This window comes from Sus scrofa, chromosome 9 (genome assembly GCF_000003025.6).
Source record: "Sus scrofa isolate TJ Tabasco breed Duroc chromosome 9, Sscrofa11.1, whole genome shotgun sequence".
NCBI classification, from domain to species: domain Eukaryota; kingdom Metazoa; phylum Chordata; class Mammalia; order Artiodactyla; family Suidae; genus Sus; species Sus scrofa.
Window position 1 is genome coordinate 22,584,751 of NC_010451.4, and position 26,299 is coordinate 22,611,049.

At 38.3% G+C, this 26,299-nt stretch overlaps 1 protein-coding gene across 1 annotated transcript in view; it reads left to right on the plus strand.

Annotated features, from left to right (window-relative positions):
- Nucleotides 1–19,540, plus strand: part of TYR (tyrosinase) — an 87,244-nt gene extending 67,704 nt beyond the window's left edge. The window contains exons 4-5 of the mRNA NM_001025212.1: nucleotides 10,301–10,482; nucleotides 19,011–19,540. Of these exons, the coding sequence (NP_001020383.1) occupies nucleotides 10,301–10,482; nucleotides 19,011–19,240 (412 nt within the window). The 3' untranslated portion in view covers nucleotides 19,241–19,540. The remainder of the gene's footprint in view (nucleotides 1–10,300; nucleotides 10,483–19,010) is intronic.

Consider the following 26,299-nt stretch of genomic DNA (forward strand, 5'->3'; position numbering starts at 1 on the left):
TTATAGGATTTCCATCCCACAACCCAAGCACATCCCACCCCCCGAACTGTCTCCTTTGGAAACCGTAAGTTTTTCAATGTTTGTGAGTCAGTAAGTATCTGTTCTGCAAAGAAGTTCATTTTGTCTTCTTTCAGATTCCACATGTCAGTGATAGCATTTGAGGTTGATGTTTCATTGTCTGACTGACTTCCCTTAGCATGATAATTTCTAGGTCCATCCATGTTGCTAAAAATGCCGGTATTTTGTTCCTTTTAATGGCTAAGTAATATTCCATTGTGTGTATGTACCACATCTTCTTGAGCCACTCCTCTGTCAATGGACTTTTAGGTTGTTTCCATGTCTCGGCTATTGCAAATAGTGCTGCAATGGGCATTGGAGTACCTGTGTCTTTTGAGTCATGGTTTTCTGTGGATAGATCCCCAGAAGTGGGATTGCTGGATCAAATGGTAGTTCTATGTTAGTTTTCTGAGGAACCTCCATACTGTTTTTCACAGTGGTTGCACCAATTTACAATCCAACCAACAGTGTACTAGGGTTCCTTTTTCTCCACACCCTCTCCAGCACTTATTTTTTGTAGACTTTTTGATGATGGCCATTCTGGCTGGTGAAAGGTGGTACCTCAGAGTGGTTTTGATTTGCATTTCTCTAATCATGAGTGATATTGAACATCTTTCCATGTGTTTTTTGGCCATCTGTATGTCTTCTTTGGAGAACTGTCTGTTTAGATCTTCTGCCCATTTTTTGATGGGGTTGTTTGGTTTTTTGGTATGGAGCACAGAAGGTGTTTATAAATTTTGGAGATTAATCCCTTGTCAGTCGATTCATTTGCAAAGATTTTCTCCCATTCTGTGGGTTGTCTTTTCATTTTGTTTAGGCTTCCCTTTGCTGTGCAGAAACTTTTAAGTTTAATTAGGTCCCATTTGTTTATTTTTGTTTTTACTGTCATTACTCTAGAGGTGGATCTGAGAAGATGTTGCTGTTGTTTGTGTCAGAGAGTGTATGGCCTCTAAGAGTTTTATAGTGTCTGGGCTTATATCTAGGTCTTTAATCCATTTTAAGTTTATTTTTTGTGTATGGTGTTAGGGAGTGTTCTCATTTCATTCTTTTCTATGTGGCTGTCCAGTTTTCCCAGCACCACTTATTGAACAGGCTGTCTTTTCTCCATTGTATATTCTTGCCTCCTTTGTCACAGGTGAGTTGGCTGTAGGTGTGTGGGATTAATTCTGGGCTTTCTATCCTGTTCCACTGATCTCTATGTCTGTCTGTCTTTGTGCCAGTACCATATGGTTTTGATGACTGTTGCTTTGTAGTATAGTCTGAAGTCTGGGATCCTGATTCCTCCAGCTCCATTTTTCTTTTTTCAGGATGTCTTTGGTTATTCTGAGTCTTTTGTGCTTCCAAACAAACTTTAAAATATTTTGTTCGAGTTGTGTGAAGAATGTCCTTTGTAATTTGATAGGGATTGCATTGAATCTGTAGATTGCCTTGGGTAGTATAGTCATTTTGATAATATTGACTCTTCCAATCCAAGAGCATGGTATGTCTTTCCATCTATTTGTGTCATCTTTGATTTCTTTCATCATGGCTTATAGTTTTCAGAGTAGAGGTCTTTTGTCTCTTTAGGTAGGTTTACTCCCAGGTATTTTATTCTTTGGATGTGATGGTAAACAGGATTGCTTCCCTAATTTCTCTTTCTGATCTTTCATTGTTGGTGTATAGCAATGTCATTGATTTCTGTGTATTAATTTTGTATCCTGTGACTTTGCCAAATTTGTGATTAAGCTCTAACAGTTTTCTGATAGAGTCTTTAGGATTCTCTAGGTATAGTATCATGTCATCTCAAAGAGTGATAGTTTTACTTCTTCCTTTCCAATTTGGATTCCTTTTATCTCTTTTACTTTTCTGATTGCTGTGGCTAGGACTTCCAAAACTATGTTGAAGAGTAGTGGCGAGAGTGGACATCCTTGTCTTGTTCCTGATCTCAGCGGGAATTCTTTCAGCCTTTCACCATTGAGAAGGATGTTTGCTGTGGGTTTGTCATATATGGCCTTTATCGTGTTGAGGTAGGTTCCCGTTATGCCCACTTTCTGAAGGGTTTTTATCAGAAATGGTGTTGGATTTTGTCAAAGGCTTTTTCCGCATCTATTGAGAGGATCATATGGTTTTTATTCTTCAGTTTGTTCATGTGGTGTATCACACTAATTGATTTGCAGATTTTGAAGAACCCTTGCATCCCTGGGATAAATCCTACTTGATCATGATGTACAATCCTTTTAATGTATTATTGGATGCGGTTTGCTAGTATTTTGTTAAGGATGTTGCATCAATGTTCATCAGTGAAATTGGCCTATAGTTTTCTTTTTTTGTGGTATCTTTGTCTGGTTTTGGTATCAGGGCGATGGTGGCCTCACAGAATGAGTTTGGGAGCATCCCTTCCTCTGCAATTTTTTGAAATAGTTTCAGAAGGAGAGGTGTTAGCTCTTCTCGAAATGTTTGATAGAATTCGCCTGTGAAGCCATCTGGTCCTGGAGTTTTGTTTGTTGGAAGTTTTTTAATCACAGTTTCAATTTCAGGTCTTGTGATTGGTCCATTCATCTTTTCTATTTCATCTTGGTTTAGTCTTAGAAGATTGTACCTTTCTAAGAATTTGTCCATTTCTTCTAGGTTTTCTGTTTTATTGGCATATAGTTGCATATAGTAGTCTCTTATGATCCTTTGTATTTCTGTGATGTCCGTTGTTACGTCTCCTTTTTCATTTCTAATTTTATTGAGTCTTCTCTCTTTTTTTCTTGATAAGTCTAGCTAAGGGTTTATCAATTTTGTCGATCTTTTCAAAGAACCGGCTTTTCCTTTCATTGATCTTTTCTATGGTTTTCTTCATTTCCATTTCATTGATTTCTGCTCTGATCTTTATGATTTCTTTCCTTCTACAACTTTAGGTCTTGTCTGTTCTTCTCTCTCTAGCTGCTTTAGATGTAAAGTTAGCTTGTTTATTTGAGCTTTTTCTTGTTTGAGGTGGGCCAGAGCTTTTTGAATTTTATCTTCTTGGAGAGGCCTTGAAGCCCCACAATTATGTTTAAACAAAGACATTTATTATCATTTAATAATGAGGTTTTTTTCCAATTGATAACTATTTCAAAACTGGGAAACAAAAAAATCCAAAAGGGTGAAAAGATAGAAAACCACTGGTCTTGACGTTACATAGCTGCACTTCAGTGCGTTTTGACTGACTAGACTTTTGACTGGTTGGCTAGAGGCATCTCAAACAATGGTTCTCAAAGACAATGTGATTATCTCTTCTGGCCTTCAGGCAAGATGACATCTGAGAAAAATGATCCCAGATTCTCTTATCTGTCTCACTGCTCCCATAGCTTCTCTTATCATCTACAGGCTGAGAGGTTCTCAATTTATATTTACAGAGCAAATCTTGCTCTGCTGAGACCTCCTAGGTCCAAATATCCAGCTGCCCAACTGGCATCCCCATCGGAATGTCCCAAAAGCCTCTTCGAGATCAGCACATAGCATCTTCAAAAATCATGATATCGACATCCCTTCCTTATGCTATGCTTTTCCACGCATCTGTGTCTTTGGGAATAAAATATCTATCCAGCCAGAAAAATGTGGAGTCTTCTATGCTGCCTCACCCCTGAGTTGTACTTCTTGTTTAGATACACATCATCTTTTTTACCTGGGTATAATTTTTTACTGATTTCTTCATCCCTTGTTCCTAGCACCTCAACTCTGACTATCCTTCAGTCCCTTCCCTGCATGCAACCTGTGCACTCTTTATTAAAGAGTCATCTGATCCTGTTACCTCCACCTTCACAGATAGAAACAGTGACTTCCTATTGCTTTTAGGAAAAATTACAAATATTTCTCACATGTCCTCAACTGCCCTTCAGGATTTGGCCCCCATTCTTCTCTAGTCTTACCTTAAACTGTGCTTTCCATAGATTCATCAGTCATTTGTTAGGTCCTTGAACTTGCTATGGGCCTCTCATTTAAGGCCCTTGCAAATTCTGTTCTCCTTTGTAGAAACATTCTTATACACTTCCATACTCTTATACTCGGTATACTTATAGTCAGTCTTCAACATCATCAGACTTTCCTAAAGCCTGTGGAATCAATGGGACTCCCCATTAAATTGTATTGCCATGTTGCTTTCTTCTATAGTATTTGCTAATCTGTAATTATAGATTCATTTCTGAAATTATCGGTGTTTATTTCCACCATTAGCTCCAAGGAGGACGAGGACAGAGGACTTCAATATCTGGCACAGAATCAGTTTATTATAGGTGCTCATAATATATATCTCTATCTATGTATCTATGTATCTATGTATCTATCTATGTATCTATCTATCTATCTATACTATCTAGTTGAATATATGTTCAACTGTTTATGAAATGGCTAAATAAATGAATGAAAACGAATTCTGTTATATTTATGCATTCTAAATTGTAGCAGTGATGTACTAAAGCAAATCAGTTCCCTAATATCTGACTACATTAAGGCCTACCTACTTGATTACACCACAGCTCACGGCAACACCAGATCCTTAACCCACAGAGTGAGGCCAGGGATCGAACCCACAACCTCATGGTTCCTGGTCAGATTTGTTTCCACTGCATCATGATGGGAACTCCTCCAAATAAATTTTAAGAATAATTTTCTGTTTACACAAACGTTGCAGAGTTCACATATACCCCCACATCCAGTTTCCCCTGTTCTTAGCAACCTACATCAGTATAGAAGTTTTGTCACAATTAATGAAACAATATGGATATATTTTTATTAAGCAAAATTTATACTTTATTAAGATTTCTTAGTTGTGATCTAATGTCTTTTTTGTTTTTCGAGATTCCATCTAGGATGTTGTATTACATTAAGTGATCATGTCTCCTGAGCCGCCTCTTGCCTGTTTTTCAATATTTCAAAATATTGAAATATATCCTCTTGGCTATATTTCAATTTCAAAAAATTGCTCCTCATGACAGTTTTTCAAACTTTCCTTGAAAGGAAACCTTGACAGTTTTGAGGAATACTGCTGAGATATTTTATAGAATGCCCCTCTATTGGAATTTATCTGATGTTTTCCTCATGTAGACTGGAGCTGCATGTTTGGGGGAGGAAAACAACAGAGGCAAAGCACCATTCTCTTCATGTCATATCAAGGGTACATGCTCTCAACATCACTTACCAGGGTTGATGTTAACCTTGACCACCTGACAGATGTCATATTTGTCAGGTTTCTCAAACTCCTAAATGACTATATCCTCCCTCCATCCTATACTCCATGGAAGAAAGTTTCTGTGCACGGCCCACACGTAAGGAGTAAAGAGTTGAATATTGCTGCTTTACGTACTCAAAATGCCTACATACTTATTTTGAATTCTTCCACATGGTAGATGTATGCATGTATATCTGAATGTATGTATGTATGTATTATGTATGTATAATATATCAGTATGGGCTCACCTATACTAATTTTATAATTTTGGTTATAATCAATATTTATTCTGTGACCCAAGTTGAAACTATTCTCAGAGACTATGTGCCTTTCAGATCATTTAGCTCTAAGCCACTGTTTTTATACCAGACTCTGTTGGTATTATGGTAAAGTATAGGGGAGGGAACGTGTTCCACAATATTCTGGTTACATTTGTCTCTTAGTTGGCCAGTGTTTGGGGGCTGTGACCTTCGTGAGCATTCCCCCAATGGGATAGATCTTGGTTTCTTTCCCCCTTTGTCTTCTACTCTTTTTTTAGTTGCAGTTCCCTATGTATTTCCTTGGGGCTCTGACCCATGTAGCCTATGCTTTAATTCCCTTAGGTGAGACAGGAAGGCTGACGGAGGCTGGACTCAGAGAAATTCCTTCCTCCAACTGGGATGAGGCTCTAGCAGTTACTTCCCCTGGATTAAAGGCTTTGTTACAGAGAAGACTCTGGAAGTATTTCGCAGTGGTCATGCTCTCCCTCCCCCAACAGAGCCAGGAAGGGTATTTCTCAGATCTTCATTGTGAAAAATCTGGCAGAGTTCCTAGAGGTAAAACCCCCACATGTGAGGGAATCCTCCAAGACGATGGCTCCCAAGACTTACCATCAGGATTGTCCATACACACCTCCAGCCATTCATCAAAGTGTTTAAGTTTATGGATTCAGCTGCTTCTCCTCCTGATAGCAAAGCAAGTAGAATTCCTCTGGATGCATTACCTCTGCAGTTTGGGGGAAGGGTTTGTCCTGTGACCTCAGTTATCTTATGAGTCCAAGAAAAGTTGTTGACTTTCCACTTATCTGCCTTTGTTTTGTTGTAAGGATGGGACTGACCGACATCCAGTTTACTTTTATGCATAAAACACATCGCTCCTTGTTTCCATCTGTGATCATCTTAACCTTTCCCTAAACGCTCTAGTGTGCATTTAATTGTTGCTTAGACTTCCAGAAAACCATCTAGATACAGTTTAAATGAACCTTTGGTGAGAAGATAATTTTCTTCCCCAAATGTCAGTATGATTATCCAAGTTAAACCTTAGTATCCCGAGGTGAGCCATTCTAGACATAGTTTGATGAAATTAACTGAAAATGAGAACCACTGAAGAAGTATTTAAACAAGATTAATACCTTCATTTTAAAAGGTTGGTAAGGTGGGCGAGCACATGGATAGTTTCATCCATTATATCTTTTGGTGCTAAGTATCGATGTCCTTGTCCTACCTAGGTAAAGACTTTTCATTTCTTGGCAGAAACAAGATTATTTATAAATTGCACGATCGGAGTAATTTTTCTCAGTTGATAAAAGGCACAAGTTTTGCCTCAAGCTCTTATCTAGTAGCATATTGTTTACTGGGCTGTTTCTAAATCAGCCAAAGTTTAATAGGAATGGGGGGAGAGCAATTATTATAGGAACTCCTTCTCCTTAAAAAATAGACTTACCACTTTAAAACTGATTAACATTGTTTAAACATATTTAATATCATATAAGTATTTAATACAAATATAATGTCTTATAAAATAGCATGTATTATTATATTTGCATATTTTAAAAACTAACAAAAATAGGGAGCAGTTAAGTGTGAATTTTTTCTTTTCTTCTTTTTCTTATTTACATTTTCTGAATTGTATATCCTAAACAAGCAATGCTTTCATGAAAAGAAGAAAACTGTAAACGTTAAAATAAAAAGACTAAATCATAAAATTACAAGACTTGAATAGAATTTGGGATTTATTTGGTAAGCCAGTCCCTAATTTCTTCAGTTGAGGAAATAGAGGTACACATAGAAAAACCAAGCTTCTTGAAGCCTCAGTTTTCACATTTCTGCTTAAAGAATAATACCGTTTTTTAAAGACCCAGCTCGAATGCACATGGCTTCAGCATTTCTATTACAGCATGTCTCATGTCTCTCACCAGTTATAAAGTTCTTCCAGTAGAACATGAATCAAGAGGAGAAGAAAAAAGAAAGACGTGCTATGGGAATAATGGTGACTTCTGCTTACCATTTGTCCAACACTTGGACATATATCTTACTTATTTTAATCAATCCTTTTAAAAATGTTTTTATTATTATTATTATCTTTTTAGAGCAGCAGGTACAGCATATAGAAGTTCCCAGACTAGGTGTAGAATCGGAGCTACCGCTGCTGGCCCACACCACAGACACAGCAATGCAGGATGTCTGCAATCTACGCCAGAGCTGGCAACAACACCTGACCCTTGACCCACTGAGTGAGGTCAGGGATTGAAACTGCATCCTCATGGGTACTAGTCGGCTTTGTTCCCGCTGAGCCACAATGGGAATTCCTAATTAATTTTTAATTGAAGTGCAGTCAACTTACAATATTTCAGGTGTATAGCAGAGTGATTCATTTATACATTAACTATCTAGCTGACTAGCTAGTTAGCTGGCTATCTGTATTCTTTTTCACTTTCTTTTCCATTATTGGTTATTACAAGATATTTAACACAGTTCTCTGTGCTATACAGTATGTCCTTGTTGTTTATCTTATATATAGTATCTGTTAATATATATTTTATATATAGTATTTGTTAATCCCAAATTCCTATTTTATCCCTCCCCTCTCTTCCCCTTTGGTAACCAATAAGTTTGTTTACAAAGTCTGTGAGTCTGTTTCTGTTCTGTTAATAAATTTATTTGTACCATTTTTTAGATTCCACATATAAGTGATAGCATATGGTATCTGTCTTTGAATGATTTACTTCACTTAGCGTGATAATCTCTAGGTCCTTCCATATTGCTGCAAATGGCATTGTTTCATTTTCTTTTATGACTAAGTAACATATATGACATCTTCTTTATCTGTCCATCAGGTGATGGACATTTAGGTTACTTAATTAGTCCTTACAATATCTTTTATTCATCCACTCTGCAGATGAATAAAAGATATTAAACAGGTTAATACATTTTAATAATTACCCTTGTCACAACCCACAGAACTCAGCTTTTCACACAGGTTCATGTTTCTTCCAAACTTAACATATGTAAGTACTCAGTAAACTTATTTAATACTTGAGCTATTTAAGGAGCATTTGGCATTCATGGACCAGATTTTCAGTGTCTACAGCAGCCTGCTAGTCCCTCAGTTAATTCACAATTAAAAACAACTTTGACCACAGCTAGTATTTGAAGTCCAGATTCTCTAAGCAAATAGAATTGTTTTTCATCATGGAAAAAATGAGCACCAGTGCTACCATCTGTCTTCCTTGTTCTCTCTCTCCCTCTTTTTTTTTTTTTTGGTCACACCCATAGCATGCAGAAATTACCAAGTCAGGGATCGAGCCCGTGCCTAAGCAGTAACCACAGCGACAGCAGTGATAATGCTAGATCTTTAACCCACTGAGCCACCAGGGAGCTCTCCTTGTTCTCTTTTTTATTGTGCTTCAAGGGTTTTTTTTGTTTGCTTGAAGCATTATCACTTTCTTTTTTAGACACCACCCCTCACATCATTCACTAATTTTTTACCTCTGAGCTTAAATTCTAGAGCTAAGTAACAATAGCTTATCTTTTTAGCAGTTGCATAAAGATTATCTCATTGGAAACAGATAGGACAGATATTATTAATTTCATTTTAAGGATGAAAAGGCGAAGCCTTCAAGAGGTTCAGTGATTTGTTGAAAGTCATCTAGCTCATAAATCACAGAGCCAGGACTCAAGGGGATTTCTCTGATTTCAGACATAGTGTTCCTTCCTCTGTTACAAGGTCTGATAATACAAAGTCATTCTCTTTGTCACACTTTTAATTATCCACTATCGATTCTTCCATAGCCTAGTTTCACTTCCATTCTTATGGGACCTTTTTGATCCCTTAGTTTTTTAGCTTTGGTTCAGTCAGAGTTTTTAATTGCATGCAACAGAAACTAACTCTAGCAGATTTAAACAGGAAATAAATATGCTGAGATGATATTGGCTAGGTCAGGAAATCATGGAGAAGTAGGTTGAGAAATAGGTGGGAACAAGGAAGGAGGGCAGCAACCAGATCATTTGCTAAAACTGCTCTGCCGAACACAGGGTGCCCTTGGACAGTGAATACCTTTACTGATACCTCTGGTTCTCTGCCCTTAAAAACAGGATGTTGGTGGCACAACTGCCATTGCCCACTCTTAGAACGGTTTTTGTTGCCTTTGTGTCAGCTTCTCCAGTTTCCAAGCCTTAGATAGGTTTGCCTGACTGGCTTGGTATTGATCCTGTGGTCATGCTATAGCTTCCAGGAAAGTTGAGAAACCACAAGTGTAAATATTTTTAGCTTCTATCATAGAAGATGAATTCTTTATCCCAACAAGATTCATTAAGCATACATTTCACCAAATATAACAAGGAGGCTGAAATAATTGAAAGAGTGCTAGCTACCACAACCCCCCAAATGGCCAAATTCCAGTACTGATTCCAATTTAGTTTTACATGTTCTTTCTTTGGGTGAACTTTCTTTGAGATGAGAAACATATTTAATTTACAGCTGTGTCTCAGTTGTCACTCAACCAATAATTATTACACTTGTGCTGTGGCATTCTGAAGCATCTAAACTTGTCATGTAAGTTTCATTTATCTTTTAAGAAATTCTTTTTTTCAGAGTTATCCTCTAATATGTATCTCAAGTAAGTGAGCTTTGTCAGGGCCTGACAGCATGAACTGGTACTTTATGAAATATTTTCAAAGCATGAAAACTATATTTGGCATCTTTACATGGCTTGAGATATTAAGATATGCCTTGTTATTTTAAGTTGAGAGGTCCACATTTTTTCTTTACAAACAATACGTTTCTGACTCTGAATATTCCTTTCCTCTGCAGTATTTTTGAACAGTGGCTTCGAAAGCACCACCCTCTTCTTGAAGTGTATCCGGAAGCCAATGCACCCATTGGACACAACCGGGAATCTTACATGGTTCCATTTATACCTCTCTACAGAAATGGTGACTTCTTTATTTCATCCAGAGATCTAGGCTATGACTACAGCTACCTACAAGATTCAGGTAAAGTTCAGTTTCTTTCATCACAATTGCTGAGTCTCATGTGACCAGATTCTTTTGAGAGAGCACAAAACCCTAGGTTTTTACAGTGTTATCCCCAAATTCCCTAAATTGGGGAAGTGCATTGCAACCATTAGCTCATCACTGATTTATTATTACATGGACCAGGAGTTCCCGTCGTGGCGCAGTGGTTAACGAATCCGACTAGGAACCATGAGGTTGCGGGTTCGGTCCCTGCCCTTGCTCAGTGGGTTAACGATCCGGCGTTGCCGTGAGCTGTGGTGTAGGTTGCAGACGCGGCTCGGATCCTGCGTTGCTGTGGCTCTGGTGTAGGCCAGTGGCTACAGCTCCGATTCGACCCCTAGCCTGGGAACCTCCATAGGCCACAGGAGTGGCCCAAAGAAATAGCAAAAAGACAAAATAAAAAATAAAAAAATATTATTACATGGACCAGGTTGCAAGCGTCTTTAAATTCCTGTCCATTCTGCTTAATACAGGGCATTTTGTGCATGGCAACCATGGGAAGAGCACTAAAATTAAAATCAGAAAAAAAAACGGGTGTGAGATCTGACACTATAAACTGACTTTGGTGTGACCTTTGGAAATTTGACTTCCATTCCCTGACTCTCAGTTTCTTAACCTAAAATATTAGGATCAGAATACCCCCAGGAGATGTTGTAATAATTCAATGAATGTGATATGTTAAAGAGTCTAGTGCAGTCAGCACAAGATAAACATCTAGCAGTTTTGGAATCATCTTTGAAACTTCCTGCTGGGGTTACCAAGAGAACTCATGAACATTGTGATGTTGAACCCAATTAATAATAATGATAACAGCTATTATAATAATAATAATTGTTATGACTATGATTAAGGTAGTAATATAAAAGCCTAGGACTGTAATTCAATCTGGGCTTTATATAATCTACCTGAGTAGAACTATGTCAGTTTCTTCTTGATGAATGAGGAACAGAGAGTAATGTGTCCCCATCTCTGAGAATTTGCTACGTACCATATATGCACTATTAATCAACCAGATGTTAGGCATGTATTATTATACCTAGAGTGAGGTGAGGATGCTGATGCTAAAATACTTTAAATGACATTCCCAATCTCAAACACCAGATTGTGGAAGAGCCAGATTTCAACACCACAGGGTCCTCTCCATTGTAACACAAGATGGTCAACAATTAAACAACAGTTAAAACCACACGTGGCTTGTGGATAAGAGGGATTCGACAAGTGTTGACATTTCATTATATGCATTGATAATTCATGGAAACATAAACACATTAGTAAAATAAGATAAATTAATGAATGTCAGTTACCAGCTTCCTACTGTTGTGCTAGACTTTAGTGACACATAATTGACTGACCATAGTTCCCGACCTTGAGGACCTCTAAATTCAGTGTGGAAGTCAGACAATTGTGCAAGAAAGTGTGAGACATCAGGTTGTGCTAAGTGCAGTAAAGGAGTCATAAACAGAAGCCTACAGGAGCACAGAGGAGAAAGCAATGATTTTGGAATAGTTGAACCTAGAAAGACAAGGCTTTGAAGGATGAGCAGAAGGGTAGCGGGTAGAAAAGGGCAGGGAATATTCTAAAGTAATAGAATAACCAAAAATAGAGGTGTAAAATATGCTGTGTATTTGGAGAATGCTAAAATCTCCTGTTTGAGTACTAAGAGCAATGGGAAAAGTATACTGAGGAGATAAATTGAGTCATTTCATAATAGCTACCACATAGTGAATCTTTTTAGGCGCCAGGAGTTCTAGGTTTGCTATATGCATTGTTTCCTTTAACCTTCATAACGACCCTATGAAGTAGGTGCTATTATTTTTTCCCTGATCACTGATGAGAAAACAGAGGCTTAAAGAATATACGTAGTTGTCCCAGGCCACCCAGCTACTATGAGGCAAAGCAGAACCACAGTTTAAGGGCAAAGGGAGAATCTGTATTTCATCAACGTTTTCCTGCCCTTTGGGGAATCGTTAGTTGGACAGATACAGGTTTGATTGACCTGTTTGGCTTTATCTGAAGATCATAACCAATGGAAGGAATACTAAAATGTCTGGTAGAAGAGATCAGTTCTTTGAGAATCCTGAGATCACTGAGAACAGAGGGTTTTGCAGAGGGCGGGGGTGTGGCAAGGGGGGCTTCCTGTGTGTCCACAAAAGGGCAGACTCAAGTAACAGGTTTTCCCTTCCTTCCAAAAGAGCCACAGTACATAAAGAAAAGAGAATATTGGTAACAGTTTTTCAAAGGTTCGCCACTGCGGATTCATAATTTCTACTTCCAGAACATAACAGACTCTTTCATGGGTTCATGCTTTTGATCATACTATTTTTTCTGGCTAATTTCTGATCCTATCTGTCCATCTGTCACACTTTGAGATACAAACTTATTTTACATATATACATTGTCATGTTTAGTCACTTCTTTATTAGAGTCACATAGTCATCTTTCTACTTGTGAACCTCTCCCTTCTTTACCTAAGCTGTGAACCCTACAAAATCAGAACTGATACCTTGCAAAATCAGAATCGATACCATACTCCAGTCTGAGTACCAAAGGGTATCTGGTATGGGGTGAAATCAATGAACTAACTTGTATACAAGTGAAATTCATCATGAAGGATCATGTCTCTTTACCAATACATAGAAGGAAAGCTTGTTAGAAAAAAGTCACTTCTCTTAATGCCCAGGGCATTTTAAAAATATTTTAACGCATTTCAAGTCTTCTATCACACTAGGTATTTTCTAGTGATTTTACTGGTTTATTTACTCTTTCTATAGACATATGTTAAGTACCTTGTACAAAGCACTCTCTTAGATACTGTGGATACAGCGGTAAACATGCAGCCTCTGTCTTCACAGAGCTTGCATCCTAGTGAAAGAGAAAGGCCTTAAGCCACTATTAACCCAATGACATTTATTTAGAGATGCACCTGTCTCTACTGTGCACATGATGAATGGTGATGGGATTCACTGAGATAGTAACAATAGGAGCAGGGCCAGGCAAGGAGGAATCTCACGGTTACTGTTCCCCAGTATACTGTTACCCACGGTATCTGTTCCCCAGTGGAATGGGGTGATATGAGACATCGGGGTGTCTAGTCTCTGAGGCAGCTGGTAGCCAGAATCTCAGAGGAGATTCTGCCGTGCAGATAGTAACATGAGAGACATCAGCATATAAATTAGCATCTTTGCCAATCTTTATGATCTTATATAGTAGTGCTTTTATTCTATTTTATAGGTAATTAGATTGAGAACAGGAAGATAAAGTGACCTAGAATTAGTCACAGAGCTCGTAACTGGCAAATACTGAAGCCCAAATGAATTCTTTCTCCAATACTCCACAAAAGAGAGGATTCTCTTTATAGCTGTCTATCTTGTACATGTATGTTCCACCTCACTGCTCCTTCCCTCATGTCCAAATGGGTCCTTTTTACTGAGGAGAAAAGGGAAAGGAGGCTCAAAGAATCACATTAGCCTTTGAAGGTATTTATTCCTTATGGATAAGTTTTTTAACCTTTAAACATTTTAATAGGGTATAGTTGATTTACAGTGTTGTGCCAGTTTCTGCTGTACAGCATAGTGACCCAATCATACATCTATATAGATTCTTTTTCTGATGTTATCTTGCATCATGTTCTATCCCAAGAGACTGGATATAGTCTCCTGTACAGCAGGACCTCATTGCTTATCCATTCTAAATATAAGAGTTTGCATATATCAACCCCAAACTCCCCATCCATCCTACTTCTTCCCCCCTCCCCCTTGACAACAAGTCTATAGTTAAATTTTTTAAAATCAGAGTTTTTAGGAGTTGCCGTCGTGGCACAGTGGTTAACGAATCCGACTAGGAACCATGAGGTTACGGGTTCGATCCCTGGCCTTGCTCAGTGGGTTAAGGATCTGGTGTTGCTGTGGCTCTGGTGTAGGCCGATGGCTACAGCTCTGATTAGCCCCCTAGTCTGGGAACCTCCATATGGTGCGGGAGCGACCCTCAAAAGGCACAAAAAAAAAAAAGGCAAAAAAAAAAATCAGAGTTTTTAAATTACTTTCAATGGTTTCTCTTTCTAGAGTACTTTTCATACAGCTGTGAATTGACACCACTACTTTTAAAGTTTTACTTTAAAACAAGCAATAGCAATGCCTATTTTCTATGTGATGTATTATTGCTTGTTCTGTTGTACACTCAAGGAATTTACAGGTTATCTGTGTTCACTGCTAAACTTTAAGCTTACTAAAAAATTCTTTAATTTCCTGATGTAATTTTGTTCAGGCAGTTAATTATTCATCCTTTAGGTAGTCGGGTTTATAATTACTTAGTGTTTTCTTTAAAGGGCAGCTGATGTCTCTTCTTGCCTTAGTCAAACATTTTCTTTTATAATTGAATTTAGTGATGCTTTTAAAAATTGAGTGGGAGGTGATTTTGATGCCTGCATAACTGATTAAAAGGTGAGACCAAAAAGCCCTTGTTCATGAAGTGTTGCATCTTTGATGGTACATACAATCCTGCTTTCTACATGGTACTACTTTCTTAAGGGTGTCCTTCTTCCAATATAGTTCAAAAGACCTGGACTTTTGATTTTAAAAACAAGAGGAGGAGACATGTTCACAGGAACTGGAGTGTCTCATTCTGCACATGGGATCCGATGAGGACTATAAGTCACAGATTTGTTCAGTTGTGCTTGCCTACGTGCATACATGGGTGTGTACTGTTGCCATCAGCATCCCACACTCAAGGTCCAACTCCCTCTTCTACTCAGTAGGATAATCTCCCAGGATGCCTTCCCCAACTCCCTAGACAGATCTAGAGATCTTTTCCCCATGATCCCACTGTTTCTTCTACCACATGCTTTCACTGCAACAATAATTCATTGATCTGTCAGCCTCCTCTTCCAGTTGTTGTTTCTCTCAGGCCAGGGGCTCTGCTCACTCCTCCTTTCACATGTGGTACCTGAGCTGCTGCCTGGCATGTAATGTATCTCAGCAAACATTGCTGACTGACTAAATGAATGAATAGAAGAATGAGAGATACATAAGGCACACTACTTACTCTCAAGGGTTTGTGATCAAGCCTGAAAAGTAAGGCAACAGATAAGCAATTACAACACACAGACCGTCGTGCCAAAGGTCACGGAGGAGCAAAGAAGGAGTCTGGGATCCAGTAAAGGAAGCTGAGATGAATCAATGATCAAAGCAGCTTTGAGAGAGACAAACTCTTATAGGAAGCTGGTTCATTTGAAATATTGATGGAATTACTGTGGACTAAGAAGAGTCATTCAAAGCTATAAGTTACTTTTTATGTGAAGCACATCATACCAAAGGTTATACGTACATTGTAGAGTTTAAATATTACAGGCAAATTTTCTAGGTTAACAGATCGCTAATTCATTAAATTAGGATAGTGATTCCTAACTACCTCATGTGTCTATTGTGGGGGCATGTGAATAAGCTTTGGAAATGACAGAGCACAAAAAATAACTATGTAATTATTCTGAAAAGAATGGGCAACAAGAAAAATGGAATTTTAAGCAGGTAAAAATAATGGAACATTTTTTTTTCGTGTTTGCAGCATTGTTTGTTTTTTACTTTTTATTTATTTATTTATTTATTTATTTAGGGCCACATCTGTGACATACGGAAGGTCGCAGGCCAGGGTCGAAACAGAGCTATAGCTGCCGGCCTACACCATAGCCATAACAACGCCAAATCTGAGCCGCATCTGTGACCTACACCACAGCTCACGGCAGTACCAGATCCTTAACCCACTGAGCGAGTCCAGGGATCGAACCCGTATCCTCATGGATACTAGTCAGATTCATTTCCACTGCATCACGATGGGAACTTCCCGTGTTTTACATTTTTTTAAATTAAAGGATACAATGATTTACAATGTTGATTTACAATGTTGTGTCAATTTCTGCTGTACAGCAAACTGACCCAGTCATACATATATATGCATTCCTATTCTTGTATTATCTTCCATCATGGTCTATCCTAAGAGACTGGAGATAGTACCCTGTGCTATTTAAAATATGGCACAAATGACCCTCTCTACAAAACAGAAGCAGAGTCACAGATAGAGAGGATAGATAACTTTTGACATTAAGAAATAATTCTCTTGTGGCTCAGTGGGTTAAGGATCCAGCTTTGTCGCTGCTGTGGCACAGGTTTGATCCCTGGTCTGGGGACTTCTGCATGCTGTGGACACAGTCCAAAAAAAAAAAGAAAGAAAGAATATAAAGGTGCACTATTGAGGTTCAAAAGCAAATAACTGAGAAAGGAAAATCTAATTTTTTTGTTGAAGCCATTGAGAAATACAGAACATTTCAAAGAGTCCATGCATGACAGTAAAATTTGAGACCACTTAAAATCAATTGAAGTAAAGAAATAATAAGAGAAGTTGGAGAACGAAGGATAAACATAGAAATAATATTTTGAAACTGTGAAAGCACTTCGTCTGAGCCTTAGCAATTAAGCCTTATTTATTATGTAACCTCTGTGTACTCTGCGTTTTGTCAGACATTTAAAATGTACTATATATTGAAGTGACAAATAGCAATGTAAACTAGGCATTTGTAGTCTCATTTTCAATATAATTTAAAAATGTATTAAAAGCAGTAACTTTTATGTTTGATGAAAATAACTCACATTTAAAAATTTATTTTAGCTTTGTTAGCTTTTGTTGTTTGGATTTATTAATTTTAAATTAATGTCAATCTGTGTTATAAATCTTTTTCTTATAATTTATATTGTAATGTCATTCTTTGCAGCTCATTGTCCCTTCCTAATGAAAAGAAACATTAATTTGCCAAATTGTTCACATTATGCTTAATGCATCCTAAGAATTTTAGAGGTATCTTAGTGACAGCTGGCAAAAGGACAGTGCCAAGGACAGAAAAGGAGAAAAACACAGGAGAAATGAACAGGGTTTTAGCCCTGTAGCCCCACTAAAGCCAGGGAAGCTCCACTTTTATCTCTTTGAATCAATATTGGGCTTAATATAGAGTAAACTTTTAACAAACTCTCCTGCTTTAATCGTTTTGAGTTATTGAGTTGCTGCAGCTGTGGTGCGGGTCCCAGCTCCAGCTTGGATTCGATCCCTGGCCAGGGAACTTCCAAATGCCTTGGTTTACAAAATCCAAGGAAGGATTTAACATTCAAAATGTGAGAAAGAGAAATGCACCTGAGACTGAGGAACAGCAGGAACCAGGACTAATGGGCCTAAAGATTCATGCTCTGCTCCCCTCTCCCCTACCTTCCCTCCCTCTCTCTCTTCCTCTGTTCCTCTCTTCCTCCCTCTCTTTACGCTAAGGCTGCCATCAGCTCCTAGGTACCTGATTCCCAATTCCAGCACAGTGAATTCTGAGTAGTGATTCTGATTGGCTCATCTTGAGCCAGCAGTTCACTGTGAACTAATCAACTGTAGCCAAGGAAATGGTCATGAAAAATGTTAGAGTTCCCACATCAGCAAGAGTGGGAAGGTAAGGATGGGGTAGGTGTGAATGGGGAGCAGACACAGGCTCAAATATCCATGGCTTAAATAAGTTAGTTTATGTATCGCTCGAATAGCAGTCCTGGTATGTTGTCAAATGCAAAGCTCCATAATTTCAGAGACCAGAGCTGCTTCTTCCTTGTAGTTCTACAAGACCTAGGTTTTCCCTTGATCGCATGACCCAAGATGGCTCGCCAACATACTATCTACATTCTAGCTAAGCAGGAAAAAGGGGAAAGAAGGCATACCTTTTCTTTTTAAGAAAAGGCCCCAAAGCTGCATGTATTACTTTTGCCCAAGACTGAAATCACATAGCTATAATTTGCTGCAAGGTAAGCCCAAAGATGCACTCTCTTCTTTTTTTATATTGCAAAATGGATATAGAGTGTCTTAGAGTATCTTATAGTGATGAATACTTTAAAATCAAGCAAATGGATGTAATCAATTATTAACTCCAAGAGGAAAACAATGAAATGTAATCATAGAATAATATTTGGTTCAATTGTGAATCATATTTAAATCCTAAAAATAATGAATATCCTAGATGTGGCTTTGCCCCCAAGTCATGTTATTATTGTAGTAAAAAGATTGAGGAATTGAAAGGGAAGTTATAAGAGGGCTAAAATCATTGCTTATATATGAGGAATTCCAGAGATAAATTTGATGAATTTAGAGATAGTATTATTTGCCTATTATTTAGAAATATGGAGCCAAATACCAGAATAAATAGCTCAAAGAATTACAGTAGCTGACTTGGGGGGCAGGCACTGTACAATTTACAGATCACATATTAACTGTAAACTTGAAAACATCCCAACAAGGTGGTATTGTTTTCCTATTTTCCTGATGAAGAAACGGGAGCTTAGGAGTATTAGGTGTACCTTTCCCATACTCTCATAGCTAGTAAGTGGCAGAGCTGGCATTCATACCCAAGCATCTGAATCCAAAGTACTAGACAAGGATGCTGCTGCTGCTGCTGCTGGTGATGATGATGGTAAAAACGATGGAATGTCTTTCTATTTCAGAACCGGACTTTTTTCAAGATTACATTAAGCCCTACTTAGAACAAGCAAGTAGGATCTGGCCATGGCTCCTTGGGGCAGCCGTGGTAGGGTCTGTCCTCACTGCGGTGTTGGGAGGAATCACAAGGCGGTTATGTTGTCGTCGAAAGAGAAAGCGGCTTCCTGAAGAAAAGCAGCCACTCCTTATGGAAAAGGAGGATTACGACAGCTTGTTGTATCAGAGCCATTTGTAACAGGCTTTGGCCATAGAGGAGGACCTGACCTCACTCTAGCTTAATGGTGTTCAAGTCCCCAGAAGGTGTCCCAGCAGAAACACAGCAGATGATCAGCACTGTAATGAAAGGCAAAGCGGACTCCTCCTTCAACTCAGGTAGACCCCACCTGTGCTTGCTTTGTTTGTATTCTGATCATCCCTTTTGCAGTTTTCCTCAAAGCCCCTGTTTCCAAAGAAAGGATGCCATTTGGTAATGAATAACTCTTAGTTGTATTCTGAATGAAAGTGCTCTCATAAAATATGGAAACAATTTTGATTATTTTCCTCCTGATTGTTTGATGGCATGTTTCATTTATTATCTACTTTCTTTAATTTTAATAAAATTTTAGTGATGAATTTATATGAAATGATGCCTGTGAGCTTGAGAAATACATTTTTATTTTCCTAAGAAAGCATAATACTTCCTCCACATTTTACGTTCTTGCTCCAAGGTGTGTTATGGGATTCAAGGAGAATACAGTCTTCAGCTCTTTGTTGCCATAGGTCCCACTGCATATTTGAAGGTCACTGAACACAAGGGCACTTCCCCTGCAACGAAACTGGCCAAGTGCCTTTCTCAAGACGTGCTCATTAACTATGTTGATCATGATGATAATAATTTTATTAAGAGCTTTTTTATCGTCTAAGAATAACTTAATTTTATTAGGAGTGTTTAAAATGCTGCAAAGCATTTGACAGTAGAGAACAATTTTGTGACCATCAGCCAGTCTGAAGTTCTAATAAAATAACTTATTGCTGTTTTTCCTGGCTAAAGGACCAAATTAGGATGTCCAGACAATTTTGCTTATTGAATAGTCCAATTGATACTCCATTTGTATTATAACTATGTAGAGCATAAACAATGAGCACCGGTGGGTCGAAGTTATAGAGGATCCAAAAAGAAGTACAATAAAAGGAAAAACTGACCAATATTCAGAGGTTTCAAAACCAAAATGGACAAACTTGGAGAATACTACGTGGTTACCACTAGAATTCTTCACATATAGGTTGGATGGCTAACTTGACATGGAATTCTATATAGAAAATTTAAGTATTGAGTTTACAGTCATACTTATTTAAATTGACTCAGGCTTATAACAACTCCCCATTCAGAAGCAAGGCCAGATATGCTCTATTAACAATTCCTGTGATCCTGCCACTGTTTTTCAGGGCATTTCACCAGATTCCCTTCTACCTTCTCATCCAAACTCAAAGCACTCTGTCCTGGTATCCCCAAGTCTCTTTAGGTCTCTGTGTCTAGTTTGTATTCCTCTGTTCAGCATTTTCAAGTATGTACCTCAGTTTGACTACTTACCTTATATTTCCAGCCTTATCTGTAAATACTGTATTTTCACTCTTTCAAAATGGCCAAACTTTTAAGACAGACTTGTCCAATCCAAGCTTCCAGAAACCTGCCTGAGACTGGCACCTAAATCTCTACATCTCTCAGTTGATATCTTCAAGGAGACCCACTGACCTCTATGGAACCTTTCAACTAAAATATCCTACAATCCCATAAGGCCTGCAGTGTAGTGTTCAGATTATTGATGAAGGCATTTAGAAATGATTTTCATGAAGAAGTTTGAGCTCTTGAAAATGCCTTTATCTAGAAAAGCCTAAAATCAAGATCACATAATTTTATTTATTCATTTTTTGCTTTTTTGGCCACACCCACGGTATATGGAAGTTCACAGGCTAGGGGTCTAATCAGAGCTATAGCTGCCAGCCTACACCATAGCCATAGCAATGCCAGATCCAAGCCATGTCTGCAGCCTACACCATAGTTCATGGCAATGCCGGATACTTAACCCACTGAGCGAGATCAGGAATCAAACCCACGTCCTCATGGATACTAGTCAGATTCATTTCTGCTGCACCACAACAGAAACTCCAAGATCGCATAATTTTAAATGATTATACTTTGTTTAGTCCCAATTTGGATTTCAGAGAAAAGCAAAATCACTCTATTGACCCATATGGGACAAATGATTTGGGCTAATTTTATTTTTTTCTTTATTACAGTATAGTTGATTTACAATGTTCTGCCAATTTCTGCTGTAGATTTTGGCTAATTTTCATCTAGAGCAACTAAGAACTTACAGTTCCTGCTGAAGTAATGTCATCAAGTCTCAGAGATTACTAATAGTTAATAAACTCAATAATAGAACAAGATTCATCTTCTAACTCACTTCAGCTGTCAGACATCATTTGCTGGTTTGTCAAATTTCTGATGTCTAGAGGAGAAAAGTCAGACAAAGGATGGGAATAGTATATTTATCAACACAGAGAAGATTTATGGGATTAGAGGGCAAATATTAATGATTATATCCTCCACTTGGTACATAACCAGAAATACAAGATTTAAAATAAATTAGCAATGGCATTTGATGACTGGATTCAATTTAGTTTGGAATTGGAACTAGTGAAACTGAGAGAGCAAGGAGTGGGAAATAAATTTGGATAAAGCCTGAGGAAGATTCTGGAAAAGCAGTAACGGTGATGGTAGTTGCCTTTAGTCTGACCTCAGAATGCAAAACAATTACTGAGCTAGTTTTGCTGTGAAGGCAAAATTTCAATCCCGGTGATTTTTTAAATCGTTTACAAAGCATCTTGAATAATAGTCGACCCAGGGAATTTTCGTTGTTACTGACAAGGATCTGTACAAAGTTGTTCTCTTCCTTATCACAAGGCAATTCCCTCCTTTATCACTGAACTTCTATATAGAAACCACTTTGTTTCTCGAGAGGCCCAAGTTATCTGTGTGCGTAGCAGCAACATCTGTGATAAAACCACCACCACATTGATTCCATAATTTTTCTCAATAAGGTACCAAAATTACATGACTGATATTTCAAGAAACTTGGCGGTTTCATTAAATTCTAATCAACATTATATTCTGAGGCATTGTTTTATAGTGTGGATTTTATAAACTGCTTTGTTTTCTGCTCTGCTGTTTTTCATTGCTACATTACAAGTCACATTTTGTTACAGAGAAAGAAATAAGCAGCTGCCGTTTTTTTGTTCCTCTTTCTGTGTTTTATTTTTTTAAAAAGAGTATTTTTAGCACCCAACCTTTCCAACAAGTCAAATATATAACTCTCCATCTGTAGACATAAATATGTGGTGGGTACAAGTCATTTCAGCCAGTGTCTCTAGCAGGCTGACAACTGACATTGATTGTGAATGTTTTTAAATAGCCTTTTCCTTGTTTATATGGGCTTTGATTTGTAGGAACAGTTTTCTTTTGTCATCATAAAAAAGGCCTCATTGGGGCCACCTATTGTGAGCTTGTGCTCTTTTGGAGGGCATGCCAATAGAACAAAGGTCCACGTGCCTTCTGATTAGACGTCTTCTGAAAGCTGCTAAAATGCCAAGTCAAAAGAGTTTTTTCTTTTTTTAACTTCGTGTTGCTTATTTTCAAAAGCATTTGCCAGCTTGTACAATATAATGAATATAAAATTGCTTTCAATAACCACTGGAGGCCTTAAGGGCTTTCGAATCCGTCAACTGTTGAAAACAATGTATGTGGGATTTCAAGGCCTCCTCAAGGATATAGAACTCAAAGCCTCTGGCCAAACGTTGTAATGCCCACTCCTCCACCTTAAGCAACCTGGCCTACTCGTTCCTGCCCCCTACCGGGAAAGGCATGTGGCCCGCTCCTCACCCCACCCCTATAGGGGCAATATATGCCCCCAAGCAACCAACAGGTGTATCAGAAGACCCCATCTTTCCCCAACCAATAAGGAGGTAAGCAGGTGTATTGCAAGCCCTCTCCTCTCTCCCTGGGCTACAAAATTAGACACGACCAGGCAGCCAGAGTTGGCTCTCCCTACTCACCAGGAAGTCTTCCTGCTGGGCTAGCAGTGTTGCTATTCTCAATAAACTCTTCTTTCTTTTCACCTCACTGTAAGTCCAGAAATTCTTCTTCTGACCCACATGCACAGACCATGACAATACAGAAATATTTTAAGTATTTTCTTTTAAATGAAAGCCTTATAAAAACTCTCTATAGTCCCTGTTTATCTAATTACTTTATGAATTTTCTTAATAGCAGGGTAAGAAATTCTTATAACTTCATGTTAATCTGCCAATTTTGTATATTCATAATCATTATTATGGCAATTTCTAATTTCTTATTTAAAAATAAATAACCAAGGTATTAAATGTACTGAGAGGTTATAATGTTCCAAGAACTGTGCTATACACATCCTATATGTTAATTCATTTAATCTTCATGTTATCAATATGAGAATAACTATTATTAATGATTTTAAATAAGGAGATTCTGGCTTAAATAGGTGATGTGCCTTGCCTGTTTTCATGTTTGTTTAGTAGTTTAGATAATCTTAATTTGGCCAGGATTTGAATCCAATTCTTTCTAGATGACTCACGGTTATAAATTTCATTGTTACTCAATTGTGTTGACGTATCATAACTTACCATTTCCATGTTACGAATATTTAGGTTAGTCTAGTTTTGAAATTCTGTTTAGTTCAGTCATGAATACCCTGGTGCATTTGGCATCTGATTTCACTTAAATTATTTTCTAGGGTAGAATCTCTGGGTTAAAGCATATACTTTCATGGCTTTTGTAATGAATTGCCACACTGCTTTTGAAAAGGGTTGCATAGGTTTAAAAATGCAAAGAGGTGGAATCTAAACAAAACAGATGAAAAGAAATGAAGAAAATGAAAAGGTAAAGAACGTAGAAGGGAGAAGAGGTATAATTCTCTTCGAGAACCCTTAATGCCCCTTCAAGTATTGCTTTCGTAAATCTTTTTCAAACTATATCTACTTAATGAGCATCTTCTCTTATTAAAATTAGAAGAAAATACAGAGTGGATCCATCTTAGAAAGACAGGGAAGAGTATGCATGTAAATTGGTCCCCAAATAAGGTAGTTTCAGAAACGTGTCTTTCTTGGCTAGGTAGAAACATGTGAGTGCCTTTCAGAAACACACAGGACTAGAAACAGCAAAACCAGAAATCCACACTTGGAAGAATAAGTATAGGCATCAAAATAGTCTGAATCAAAGCAGAGTCAGAGTCAGAGAAGGCTGGGAAGGCTCTGAAAACCAAGCCCATGTCCATGTCGAGTTTAAACAATTTATTTTTACTACCTTTTGAGCAAGTACTGCAGTCCTGCCTGGAATTTGGTCAGCCTTCTTTGTGGAATTGTGTTTTTGTTTTTGGGGGTTTTTTTGGCTGCACCCACTACCTGGAATTTGGTCAGTCTTCCTTATGGAATCATGTCATTTTTTTTTTGTCTGCACCCATGGCGTGTGGAAGTTCCCTGGGCCGGGGATCAGAATCGCAACACAGCTGTAACCAGAGCCACAGCAGTGACAACTCAGAATCCTTAACCCGTTGAGCCTGAAGGAACTCCTGGAACTCTATCATTTTTAAACACTCTTGCCAGAAGAACTGTAAAGAGGAGATGTGTCTGTTTGAGTGTGTAAGTGTATGTGGATAGAGAGAAAGGGGGAAACAGAAAATACAAAAATGAAAATTTTTCTCCTCTCTTGATACCAGAGAATTTTGTTGCTGACTATATAGGTTTTCTATTGCTATTGCAGTAAATTACCATAAACACAGCAACTTAAAACAGCACAAATTTGTTATCCTGTAATTCAGTAGAACAGAAATCTGGTATGGGTCCCAAAAGGCTGAAATCCAGAGAGCAGTCAGGCTATGTTCTTTGTGGAAACTCCAGGAAAGCCTTTCTTTGCCTTTTTCAGCTTCTAGAAGCTATTTGCATTCCTTTTCTCGAGGCCTCTTTCCTCTGTCTTCAAAGCCAGATATGTTGTATCACTCTGATCATTATTCCGCAGTCTCTGACTGACTGCCGCTGGGAAATTTTCCTGCTTTTAGGCGTTCGTGTAAACTGTTTGTGCATACCTGGTACTCTTGTGGAAGCCGTCTCAAATCTTTCACTTCAATCACATCTGAAAAGCCCCTTTTGTCACATAAGTAACAGTCACAGGTTCTCGGGGTTGGGGTGGAGACATTGGAGGGAGGGTCGGCAAAAGCACTATTCTGCCTACAGTATTGACCCCCAAATGAACAAGAATTGGCCAAATGATGGCTTGTTCTTCCTTCGGGGTTAACATGGCACAGACTGATATTCAGCATGTTTAAGACACCAAAAAACCTTTTACACGAGTGGCATCTAAGGTCAGACTTTATGAATTTGATTCCTGGCTCCATCTCTCACTAGCTGTGTGATCTTGTCTGAATTACTTTACCTCGCTTTGCCTCTCTGTTCTTTAGTTTTCACATCTTTTTAAAAAAAAAAAAAAAAAAAAACAACCATTTATTTGTTTGTTTTGTGTCATTTTAGGGCCATACCCGAGGCATATGGAGGTTCCCAGGCTAGGGGTGGAGTAGGAGCCATAGCCACTGGCCTAAGCCACAGCCACAGCAATACCAGATCCCGGCCGCATCCTCGACCCACACTGCAGCTTGCAGCAAAGCTGGATCCTTAACCCACTGAGCAAGGCCAGGGATTGAGCCCGTATCCTCATGGATACTAGTTGGAATCTTAACCAGCTGAGCCACAACAGTAACTCCCACATCTTTAATTTTATTTTATTTTTCTTCGTTATGGCCGCACCTGCCCCATATTGAAGTTCCAAGCTAAGGGTCAAATCGGAGCTGCACTGACGCCTATGCCACAACCACAGCAACACGGGATCCGAGCCACATTTGTGACCTATGCCACAGCTTGCAACAATGCCAGATCCTTAACCCACTAAGCGAGGCTAAAGATTGAACCCACATCCTCATGGACAAGGTTATGTTGGGTTCTTAACCTTCTGAGCCACAATGGGAGCTCCTTCACATCTTTGAAATGTAGTTAATAATAGCATTTTCCTCAGCATCATCCGAAGAATAAACACAAAGCATTTCCAATAGTATATATAAGTACCCAGTAAATGTTATTTAACAAATTCTCATGGAGCACATTAACTTAGCACAACTGTCTTGAAAAAAGAGAGGAGATATGTTCGGGAGTACTTGCAGGATTAACACCTCTAAGG